The 12,490-nt window shown below is 41.4% G+C and overlaps 1 protein-coding gene across 3 annotated transcripts in view; it reads right to left on the bottom strand.

The window, feature by feature from the left end:
• The window catches only part of inpp5f (inositol polyphosphate-5-phosphatase F), a 260,938-nt gene that overhangs the window by 91,612 nt on the left and 156,836 nt on the right, over positions 1-12,490 (bottom strand). For 2 of the 3 annotated variants that reach the window (XM_038821339.1, XM_038821338.1), the window contains exon 3: positions 7,092-7,228. The exons of the other annotated variant lie outside the window; for it this stretch is intronic. In XM_038821339.1, the coding sequence (XP_038677267.1) occupies positions 7,092-7,228 (137 nt within the window). The remainder of the gene's footprint in view (positions 1-7,091; positions 7,229-12,490) is intronic. 3 annotated transcript variants of the gene reach the window in all.

Below are 12,490 nucleotides of genomic sequence, written 5' to 3'. Positions count from 1 at the left end.
TTCATTAGCCCAAGCTTTTTACCGTGCCTTAATTGCACCTCTGGCTCCCAAAACCTTTCAAACCAGGATTCTTTTAAAAACACTACTGCAGCAGTCATACACATTAACCCCAGGCTTTTAACCCTTATGGCACCAAATACCTATAATACAATATTTCTGAAATTCTGACATTCATCACAATATATAAATGATTTGTATTAGGGAATTTAATGCGCTATCTCCAAATTTGAAGATGACAAAAAGCTGGGTGGGAGGGCAAGCTGCAGAGATGCTGCAGTGTGATTTAGACAGGTTCAGTGAGTGGGTAAGCAAATAGCAGATGCAGTATAATTTGGACAAATGCGAGGTTCTCCACTTTGGTAGCAAATAAATAGGAAGGCAATTATCACGGGTTTCACGGGTTGGCGCAACATCGAGGGCCGAAGGGCCCGTACTGCGCTGTAATGTTCTATGTTCTATCATCTGAACGGCCAGAAATTAGGAGAGGTGAATGTGCAGCGAGACCTGGGTGTCCTCGTACTTCAGTCACTGAAGGTAAGCATGCAAGTGCAGCAGGTGGTTAATGGCATGTTGCTTTCATAGCGAAAGGATTCGCGTACAGAAGCAGGTATGTCTTGCTGCAATTATACAGGGCCTTAGTGCGCCACACCTGGAATAGAGTATGCAGTTTTGGTCTCCTAATCTGAGGAAGGATGCTCTTGCTAGAGTAAAGAGAAAGTTTACCAGACTGATTCCTGGGATGGCAGGACTGACGTACACAAGGGGAGATTGAACTGACTAAGATTGTATACACTCAAGTGCAGAAGAATTAGGGCGGGATGTCATAGTCACCTATAAAATTCTAACAGGATTAGACATGGATGATGCAAGAAAGATGTACCTGGTGATTTGGGGGTGGGGGGAGGGGGAAAGAGGAGAAGGCAAGATCAGACTATTAAGCTGGATGATTATCCATGATCATCGTGAATGGCGGGTCAGGCTCAAGGGGCCGAATGGCCTCATCCTGCTCCTATTCTCTATGTTTCTATGTAACAGAAGGCTGCAACCTTGATCATTGCATGCTTGTGGCAAATAGCACTTTCCCTAATTTACTCTCACAAGCTAGCATCAATGCAGCCATTTATATTTTTCTGAAAGGCACTTGCTTTAAATGTACCTATCACCGTTATAATGAATCTTTATTAAAGAGGTGATTAAATGGTGTTTAATAAGCTTATACACATTCGCTGTAAGAAGGTCACAGAAAATTTAAAATGACTAAAAACCCAAATTGATGTCTGGCAAGGAATACATTTTTCTAATGTTACAGCAAACAAACAAAAATTGTTCCACTTTTCATCTAATCTATGATTCAATGATTCATGAACTGGGGACTGGATGGTGAGGAAGAGAGGGTTCTATCTGCTGTCCAAGTGCAGGAGATTTATTAATAGCACAAGTTTCCTTCAGTACACCTCCATCAAGTGAAGCCAAATTTATATTCAGAGCCTATAACATTTCAGTATCACTGACTCCAAGACCCAGGACAGCAAGCTTTGCTGGCAGTGCAACATTGCCAAAGTCATGTAAAACTAAAAGGGGCACAGCTTGCAAATAAACCTCTTACCGGCATCAGTTATGTACTTGAGCTTAATTAGACGAAAGATGCTCTAGATTTATGAATCAAAGACAGACTGATCTGGTATCAACATTACCACCTGTATTGTAACTAAAAATTAAGATGGTCAACTTAGGTTGCAATTTCCGACTGGACTATTTCCTCAAGGTTCGATCACGTGACGTTTTATCATCTGCAAGTGTCACCACATTTTGTGAAGAAAAAAAATGAAATGAAATGAAAATCACTTATTGTCACAAGTAGGCAATTGTCAATGAAGTTACTGTGAAAAGCCCCGAGTCGCCACTTTCCGGCGCCTGTTCGGGGAGGCAGGTACGGGAATTGAACTTTGCTGCTGGCCTGCCTTGGTCTACTTTAAAAGCCAGCTATTTAGCCCTGTGCTAAACCAGCCACTTTCGTGGAGTTGAGCGACCCCAGTACTGCACAATTCCTGAGAAGTTAATTCTGCAGAATTCCTGAGTTAATTCTGCAGAACTCCCAAGTTAATTCTGAAGTGCACAAGAATTTCCTTTTAGAAATTAGCACAGGTTGGACAGAAATATTTTGGAATCATATGGAACACCAGTATGAACAGCTGCTGAGTGCGTAGGGCAATTAAGGTAGAAAATCAGGACGCGATAAATTAGCAGAGTGGCTGTATGATGATACAGATGAGAACATGGGAAATACAAGTGTAAGAGTCCTTCCTGTTTATTTCCTTTGGTCCTATTTAATTTATTAGTTCTGGTCAGTGGACCCATAATCGGGATGCACCTTTCAGAAGAAGAGTGCGTGCCAGGACATGGTGTTCCCGGGGTCTTGTTTTGAACAAGAGAAGTCAGACTCGTCGGCACCGAGTGAATCGGAGAAACCCGCTTTAGAAGAAGTTGGTTCAATTGCCTAACTGGAAACTGGCAGGTTCTGCCTGACAACAGTCAGCGATTGGTTCCTGCCAGAAGCCCCTGGACCCTAGAAGGAAGATGAGCTTTGTTACCTCTCTCTCTGCTGCAAGTGCCTGCTGTCTCTGTGAGTCTGCAGCGAAAATCAAGTACCCAACTGAAGCCCTAACCTTCAGAAAGAAACTAACTAGAAGACATCCATCTGTCGATGGCACTGAGGCCCCAGGTTCGATCCCGGCTCTGGGTCACTTCCCATGTGGAGTTTGCACATTCTCCTCGTATCTGCATGGGTCTCATTCCCACAACACAAAGATACGCAGAGTAGGTGGATTGGCCACGCTAATTTGCCATTAATTGGAAACAATGAATTGAGTATGTGGTAGACCGTATTATATGTATTACGGTACCTGTGTTGGAGGTACTACTGTATTAGAGATACGGGGGTAAATCCCTGTCTGCTGGCTCCGCCCAGTGGATGGTATAAAGAGGTGTTCATCCCCGGCTGCAGCCATTTTCTGTTACGAGCTGCTGGAGAATAAAGCCTTCGATTATTCTCTAATCTCCCTTTCACAATAATTGATCGTGCATCAGGGTACTCCAAATTTATGTTTTAAAAAGTCATCCATCTGAATCAATGATCCTTAATCTTTTATTTTATTATTGATCTTCCCTTTCCACCACCCTTCCCTTTGTGATGTGTGTATATATAGATATAGATATAGATATAGAGAGAGAGAGAGAGGGCGAGGTGAGTTGGGCGGGGGGGGGGGGGGGGGGGGGGTCAGATAGTTGATACCCAGTTGTATTTTTCTCCTATTATAGAAGACTTAATAATAAAAGGTTACTTGTGTTTATATTTACTGGTTTCTAGTCAATTTAACTCAACCAGAGCTATGAGAATGAATACAAAATCTAATTTCACCAGTGATGTGACTCAAGTGGGGCTGGGCTAACCCCGGATGCTGTGACATATTCCACTAGTTACAGATTGCCGTCCTGAAAATGCTTCTCTTATCTCAACTTCAGTTCGCCAATACCCTATCTGTACTCGATGACTGAGCCTCCACTGCTCTCCGGGGACAGAGAATTCCAAACGTTCACAAGCCTTGGAAGAAATTTCTCATCTCAGTTTTAAATGGCTGATGCCATGTTCCGAGCCATTTCTATCCGGCACATTCTCAACTCCACACCAACAGCTAGTTTTCGCAGGCATTGGCAAGTCTGCCATGTAAATCACAGAAAACTTCGAAAAGAGAAACTGTGAAAGGAAATATTAATTTACACCAAAAGAAAAGCACCCCACCAACAGGCTATGCTTAATTCACACAGGTGTTGGCGGCAAGCAAAAAACGTCACAAATGGGAAACATCATTACACCTCAACAGAAAGTTTGCAAGTTGCAGAGAATAAAAGGCACCTCAACGGAAATAATTTCTTAAAGTTTGGATCATGTATTTTGTGTGCGAATGACCCAAATGTGTCCACTACACAACAGGTTTTAGATGGAGCCGTGCAAAAGATTTGTGCATTGGGATTGCGGTATTTACAATTTATTGTTGATGTGCAGGGGTACGAGGAAAAAGCAAGGGAATGGCATCAAACCATGATGCTGGTTTGGAGAGCGGCTGCAGACACAATGGGCCAAATGGCCTTCTTCTGCCTTTTTATAATTCTGTGAATTAGTAGCTTTAAATGCTGATCCCAAATCTAACATGCATTGACAAAGATATCCTGAGCTGACAGCAAAAGCCTGAAGCCGGAGAAAAGAACATTTGAGTTTCCAAATGTTTCTTCGATTGGTTGCTTCCTTTCAATCATTCTTTACCATGCCAACTGTATGCATGGAATGCCTTCACAAAACTGCTTTTATCTTGAGAATGTGAGGAACATTGTTCAAGATGAGGCAGACAATGTTGAGTTAGAAGGAAACTAAAGCTTGATTTGATCGAGGTTACAGAATCAAACAGTGTGCACTTACAAACGAACGGTGAACTGGATGGGTCAACATTTTCATTTTTAGCAAATTACCACTCCAACTAAAGCTTTGGAAGGATATTCAAGTAAACTTATCAATGACATAAAGGAACTCGAACCCCTCCGCTAACAAGGAACTCATGCTGTTCGACAGGATGGTATTTTCTGTTCAAAGCACCCTAGCATAGCAACTGCACTTCATCACTGGAGCCCAGAAATACCATCATGACAGCTTTAATGAGGGAAAATGGTGCTAAGGAAATGAACCAGTCTTAACAGATGATGGGAACAAATGTACTGTCTCAATAGCAGTGTTAGTTCTGTTACTCTGCTTGGTCAAGGAAACTTTCCTATCCAAAATTACCTTTCAACATTTAGAAGCAAAAATATTTCATTGGGTGCTCAGCTAGATTGCTGAACCAGATGAGAGCTGTCGGAACGCATTTCCCCTCTCAGCCATAACACTGTGCAGTTTCAAGGCTCTCACGAGGAAAGAACATCTTTGATCTGAAACATATTCAAACCTCTATTTGGCTCCCACCTTGGCAAAGCCCTTCAAAGTCCTATTGTCTCAAGGTCAGGACCATCTTATTTTCATTGTCACTTTTGTCATCTTCTGGTCAAAATCTCTTCATTCACATTTCTATAAAGATGCATACGGGGAGACTGGGCACCAAAGGATGTGTACTGACTATATTTTTGATTTTGATTTTTGATTTGATTGTCACATGTACCGAAGTACAGTGGAAAGTATTTTCCTGCGGCCAAGGGAACGTACACAGCACGTACATAGTAGACAAAAAGAATAATCAACAGAGTACATTGACAAATGGTACATCAACAAATAGTGATTGGTTACAGTGCGGAACAAGGTGCCAAACAAAGCAAATACATGAGCAAGAGCAGCATAGAGCATTGTGAATAGTGTTCTTACAGGGAACAGATCAGTCAGAGGGGGAGTCGTCGAGGAGTCTTGTAGCTGTGGGGAAGCAGCTGTTCCTATGTCTGGATGTCTGGGTCTCTGACAATGCTGTCTGCCTTCCTGAGGCAGCGGGAGGTATGTACAGAATCAATGTGTGGGCGGCAAGCTTGTGTGATGCGTTGGACTGAGTTCACCACACTCTGTAGTTTCTCGCAATCTTGGGCCGAGCAGTTGCCATACCAAGCTGTGACACTCTCACTGGTTGTTTTGATCATGAATCTTGGCTTCTCTTCCACTAATCCACATCTTACCAGGCAGCATGAAGCTAAATACAGTGGATGTCCAAAGAGATCTAGGGGTTCAGGTGCCTAGATCTTTAAAATGATCTTGAAAAAGGTACAATGGCAGGTTTATGGCGTTAGGCACAGGTCAACCATTGAATGGTGGGGCAGGCTCGAGGGGTTAATAGCCTATTCTTGTTCCAATGTACTGCAAATTACTCAAGTGAATCTCACCTAGTCTGACTCTTCCAGAAAGCTTCAAACCACCTTCTACAAACTGCGAGTTACAATTTACACAAAGTCACAGTCCATTGCATTTTAATTTTTAGCAAGTTACCACTTACTAAAGCTTTGGAAGGATATTCAAGTCAATTTATCAATAATATGAAGGAACTTGAATCTCTCTGCTCACAAGGAGCTAGTATTGTTCATCAGAAAGGAGTTTTCTGTTCACAGCACCTTACAATAGCAAGTACACTAAATTGTCCCAAACCCTCAAGGCAGAGAAAACAGTCAGTGCATTGCCATACACCTTGTATTACCCGATCCACTTGCTCCAAATTTAGAAATATCAATAAAGTGAAGGGACTGGCTCCCTTTATTGATATGACTCAGAGGGTCATTCGTCTATGGAATTCTTTTCCCCAGAAAGCAGTGGAGGTCAAGTTGGATAAATTTTTGATCGACAAGGGAGAAAAGCAAGGGGTCTGGAGAGGGACCGACAGGAAAAGTGGATTTCAGACCACAATCAAACCAACCATGATCTTATCAAATGGCAGGGCAGACTCGAAGGGCTGAATGGTCTCCTCCTGCACCCAAGTCCTATGTTCCTCTACTTAAAATCTCAATACTTGAGCAGAAATTAGTTTGCAGCAAAATTCCATTCGTAGCCACAGTTGGGAACATGGCCATCTAGCAATCTCCAACTTTAAAATAATTTTAGAGTGCCATGTTATTTTTTTTTCCAATTCACGGGCAATTTTGTGTGGACAATTCACCGACCGTACACATCTTTGAGACCCAAGCTGACATAGGGAGAATGTGCAAACTCCACACAGACAGTGACCTGGATCGAACCCGGCTCCTCAAGACAGCAGTGCTAACCACTGTGCCACCGTGCCATCTTCGCACTCTCCAAATTTCAATGATTTAGCACTAAATTGGAGATCTCAGAGTGCCTCTAATTAACCATTCCAAACATCTACTAGCCCATGCCACACATGAAATCCATCTGTTATGTTCTCTATTTTGCTTTACCTGGATGGCGCTGATGCGTCATGTTGAATAAAGAACACAGTTTGGTTAACAAACAAAACTATAAATTTATTACACTACTAAGATTCGACCACATTCCTAAAGCAGAAGGTAGAAGAAATATGGGAAAATGTTGGAGAAGTTCGAGAAATGTGTTTTTTTACCTCCAGTTCCAGATCTTGAGGCTCTGCTTCAGAGAGTGGGATCACCGCTATCTTGGTTATTTTATACACTTCATGTTGGCCTGGAAGTTTTCCAACAACTGTTTTCTGGCGGATTAGGAGGAGCTGCCATGCAAAATCTGAAAAGGAAGTCAAGACCGTCGATAATAAGATACTCATTTACACCTATTACCCAGATGGACAGGCATATGAACAAAGTGACTACACCACCAATAATGATGAATGGAAAATACTTAAATGCAGCTGTCAAGTCAAGTTGGACCAGGTGAGGCAATAGAAAACTGATAACATGGTATTTTCTGATCAAATGTAAAGAGGTAGCCACTCCTGTAAACAGAGCTTTAAAAACAGGTCTCAATCGCGAAACACAAACCAAGGTTTTTCTTCATTAATCTGTTTCCAAACTAGGTGATCACACATCCACATGGGGAAAGTATTGCATGGAAGGTCATGGGTAGTGGAGAAGGCTTGAAGGGTAAGAAACAAGAGTAAGCCATTCAATCCTCAAGCCTGTTCCACCATTCAATTATTATGCATCTGATCTGCATCTACCAATCCCAACTTTGAATGTTTCAATTCTCTTTCCCCCCCTCCCAACCGGATGTTTTAGAACATTGAACATAGGAGCAGGAGTAGGCCCATTGAGCACTCGGAGGAAACCCTCACAGACACACTGGGAACGTGCCAACTCCACAGTCACCCAAGGGCAGAATTGAACCCGGGTCCCTGACGCTGTGATGCAGCAATGCTAGCCACCATGCCACCCCCATGCTTAATGATTGTGTTTCCACCTGTGTGATAAAGAATTCCAAAGATTCACCACCCTCTGAATGAAGATTCCTCTTCATCTCAGCCTTAAATGTGCTCTTGGCTCTCGACTCACCAGCCCAGAAAAGTTACTTGCTAACAAGTTATTTTTATTCTGCCCAACATTCTGAAAGCGAATTCTTCAGAGTTTTTATTTGGCCAGGGCAGTAAAACTAGGCAATGAGTCAGATTGCTGTAATCACACACTGCAGTTGATAAACATAACACATCAGGATTTATTCTTGACAAATGACATGGAAGATGTCTACGTAGTTACAGTACTCTGGCTGACTTTCGGTAAGATTATTTTACGTTAATGGCACATGGACCACCTCGATAAAATACTGTCCAACGTGGTCATGTGGAAGACAGGTTTTAAACTATGATGCTAATGTAAAAGATGGCAACTATGGAAAATAATGTCAGTCATTGACATGGAAGAACATGGAAGAAAAAGAATATCTCATAAAAGCAAGCGTTTGCTGCAGGTTCGCGGGGAATCCAGCACTTGGAGCAAACCAATGAGCTTTCTAAAATCTGCTTCAAGGCAAAGTTGCAGCTGCTACAACCTCATTGTGGGCATTTCCATATTTCTATGCATCAGTAAAGTGTTGATTACATGGCGAGAAGATGTGTGTGGTATAAAAATATATATAAAAAATATATATAAATAAATATATTTATTTATTTATTTATTATGGTGCGGTATTATGGGCCAGCGTTTAGAGAACACCAAAGTACATCATGGAGTTCACCTGACCCACAACTTGGAATTGATTTTGGTTATGGGGAGCACAAGGGCCCACTTTACAGGTGATGCAACAGAGATCTAAAGTATCTTTAAACAAAACAATTTTTATTCTATGAATCCAGTTAACATTTTATAAACCACAGTAAACATCTTACCAACTACCAACACTGATAACCCCACCCCCAAAAAGATACAATACTCTATAGGTAACCCTTAAGTAACTTTCCAAACAACATCCATAAGCCAAAACACTTTTTAACAAATACAGTAGGTTTGAATTCTCTACAGAAACAGGTATTGCTTTGAAATCACCAAGTGATCTGGAGACATTCTTTAGAGAGAGAGAGTAAAAAGTTAAAAGCAGAATCACATTCCAGCTCCACCGACACAATGACATCACTGCAGCCATTTGATAAAACACTTTTCTTAAAGGTACTCTCACATGACAGCAGTCAGAAAATGTGATTGTGGATAAAAATTTTAGACAATCCAATAACAACTAGATTTCCAAATGTGTCAAGGCTATTCCAGTTATTCCAATTGTATTTTCACAGGTTATTGAAACCTCTAATTGCATGATTATAGTTACAGCTGGTTATGCAAATGGCACAGATTTACCAATTATAATATCTTGTCACGCTTTCGTGATGCTTCAAAAATGGGCTGCCATTAACATGGATTATGGCTTGTTGAAAGTTAGTGAAGGGATAAACATGTTGACATTACTGCAACTAGTTAGGTGACCGTTCTTCACCTCAAAACTGCAAAACAATTTGCCCCTACCAGTTTCCTAAATGCTGGTATAATCCACAATTTATTGAGAGAGAGAGAGAGAGAGAGAGAGAGAGAGCCGCATGGATTGTCTAATGAAGTCACTCAGTACACAGAAATCGGAATCTTCACCAGGTTTCCTGCTGTGACGTGCAAGGATCATCCCAAAACCCAAGAATCTGGGTTAAATGCAAGGGGTTATGAAAGGGTTAAAAACCAAGAGGCCCACACAGGCTGCTGCTGGCTAGCTGGTAAATCTTTAGAGACAGAAAACTAATGATGAGAAACCATTGTTTCAGCTCCCGAGTCGACAGATGTATACACAGATATATTAATGAGGCAGGAGTCACACAGTTCACAAATAAAAATCCAATTGATCATTATGCAGCTGCAGCTTGTGCGCCTTACAAAAACTCTGGACAATGGAGGGAGGACAGTATCTATGTCTTGTCATAGTACCTCTTCTGCTTCTTTTGAGATTGCAGCTGATCTCTTATCTTCTCATTTATTTGCTGTTTGGTATGGCATGGCAGAGTTGTTGGTAGCTTTCAACTCATCAAGAGTTCTGATAGTGACAAACCACAACTTAAAGATTGCTGGATAGCTGAGCAATGCGCGATATGGATCTTGACTGTCCATAGCCTTTTTCAGTAATTGTTTGACGACCTGCACACCTTTTTCTGCTTTGCCATTTGATTGAGGGTACAATGGACTTGGTGTTGCATGTCTGAAGTCATAATGCTGCGCAAATGCCTTCCATTCTTTACAGTTGAAACATGGTCCATTATCACTCATAACTACCCGAGGTATGCCATGTCGTGCAAACATTGTTTTCGGGTGCATAATAACACAATTTGCCGATGAGCTTGACAACTGGGCTAATTCTGGATAGTTTGTATAGTAGTTCACCACTAACCAATATTCTTTACCTTCAAGTAAAATAAGTCTATCCCAACCTTTTGCCAAGGAACTGGCACAAGTCCGTCCATTTTCATTGGTTCCTTTACTTGTCGATATAATTGACAAGTTTCCACCATTCTCTATATGCCTTTATTTATTCCTGGCCAATATACAGCATCTCGTGCTCTTCTCTCGCATTTTTCGATTCCAAGGTGCCCATCATGAATCTTTTGTAGTATTTATTTGCATAGAGACAGTGGAATAACAATTCTCTCTTGTCTTAGTAACAAACCGTTTGCTACATTTAGCTCTGATTGTATGTGATGATACTTAGAACATGAACCTTTCGGCCATCTATTGTTGAGATTGTGCATCACCATTTGTAGTACTTCATCTTCCTTGGTTTCTTCAATAGTCAATTGTTTTTAATGAATTTAGAGTACCCAATTTTTTTTTTCCAATTAAGGGGCAATTTAGCGCGACCAATCCACCTAACCAGCACGTGCTGCCCCTTTCAGCAATCAGTTTTGACTTTGCATCGGGCACTGGTATTGTTTCTATGATCATATCTACATGACCTTTGACAGCACGGTGGTGCAGTGGGTTAGCCCTGCTGTCTCACAGCGCCGAGGTCCCAGGTTCAAATCCCAGCTCTGGGTCACTGTCCGTGTGGTGTTAGCACATTCTCCCGTGTTTGCTTGGGTTTCGCCACCACAACCTAAAGATGTGCAGTGTAGGTGGATTGGCCACGCTAAATTGCCCTTTAATTGGAAAAAATGAATTGGGTACTCTAAATATATATATTTTTTTAAATATCTACATGAACTTGCACATCCTCTCCCATGGAATTGTCATTTGGTGCTGTTGTAGCTCTGGATAGCGCATCAGCTACTACAACGTGCTTGCCCGATGTACAGATCAATTCCAAGTCATATCTCAGAAGTTTCATCATCCATTGAATGAGAGGTGACATCTCACTGATTTTTTTCTTAAACTATGGCAACTAACAAGTCTATGATCTGTCTCAACAATGAAAGTAGGTGAGACAATACACGTAACTGGAATTTCTCTAATCCGTTCACTAGCCCTAAACATTATTTTATTTGAGCATAACGACATTCAAATTCTGTCATTGACCTATTGCATATGCTACTAGTTTCTAATCACTCCCATTTTCCTATTGCAGCAAAACTGCACCTAGACCATCCTTCGATGCATCTGTTGACATTTTCGTATTTTTTGTTGGATCTAAAAATTTTTAAACAGTTGTCGTCATTAAAGCTTTCTTTAATGTGATCTACACGTGTTCATGCTTGTTGGTCCAAGTGAAGTTATTCACCTTCTTTAGGATTTCTCTAACACATGCTGTCTTCACCGAAAAGTTTGGTATAAATCAGGCCTAGAACTCTTAGTACTCCCTTTTTGTCTGTTGGTTGAGGCATATTCATAATGGTTTGTATCTTCATGTCTTCAGGCTTTATTCCTTGAGCAGACAACCTGTCTCCTGGTAACGGTATTTCCTTCACACCAAACTGACATTTGGACTTGTTGAGACGTAGCCCATTTCTTCCGAAATTTTCCAATACTCTTATCAGCCTGTCATTGTGTTCCTCTTGGATGGAACCCCAAATGATACTTGAACACCCTGAATGTCTTCAACAATGTGTTCCATCGCTCTGCAGAAAATTTCTGACGCCGAGATTATGCCAAAGGGCATATGAAGGAAACAATTACTACCAGAGAATTGAACGCCCAATACTTGGTACTTTCTTCATCTAACTTGAGCTGCCAGAATCCTTGCGAAGCATCAAGTTTGCTGATACCGACACCAGACATCTCACGTGTGATCTCCTCTCACTTGGGAATCGGGTAGTGTTCCCTTTTTATACTTGCATTTAGATCTTCAGGATCTATGCATATTCCAAGATCATTACTCTGTTTTTTTTTCTTCTCACACAACCATCGAATGGACCAAATCCATTGGTTCTTCGATCTTTTTGGTAACGTGACGCTGTGTCATTTTGTCCAATTCAGCTATTGGATAGTCTCGTAATGGTGCTGGATCACTTCTCAGAGCATTTATCACTGGTTGAGCATCATTTTTGAGTTGAATTTTGTAGGTGTAGGGCAAAACACCAAAAACCTGGAAATT

This window comes from Scyliorhinus canicula, chromosome 16, assembly GCF_902713615.1.
Source record: "Scyliorhinus canicula chromosome 16, sScyCan1.1, whole genome shotgun sequence".
Taxonomy (NCBI): Eukaryota; Metazoa; Chordata; class Chondrichthyes; order Carcharhiniformes; family Scyliorhinidae; genus Scyliorhinus; species Scyliorhinus canicula.
Note: the sequence above shows the minus strand (reverse complement) of the source record. Positions and strands in the feature narration are given on the sequence as shown.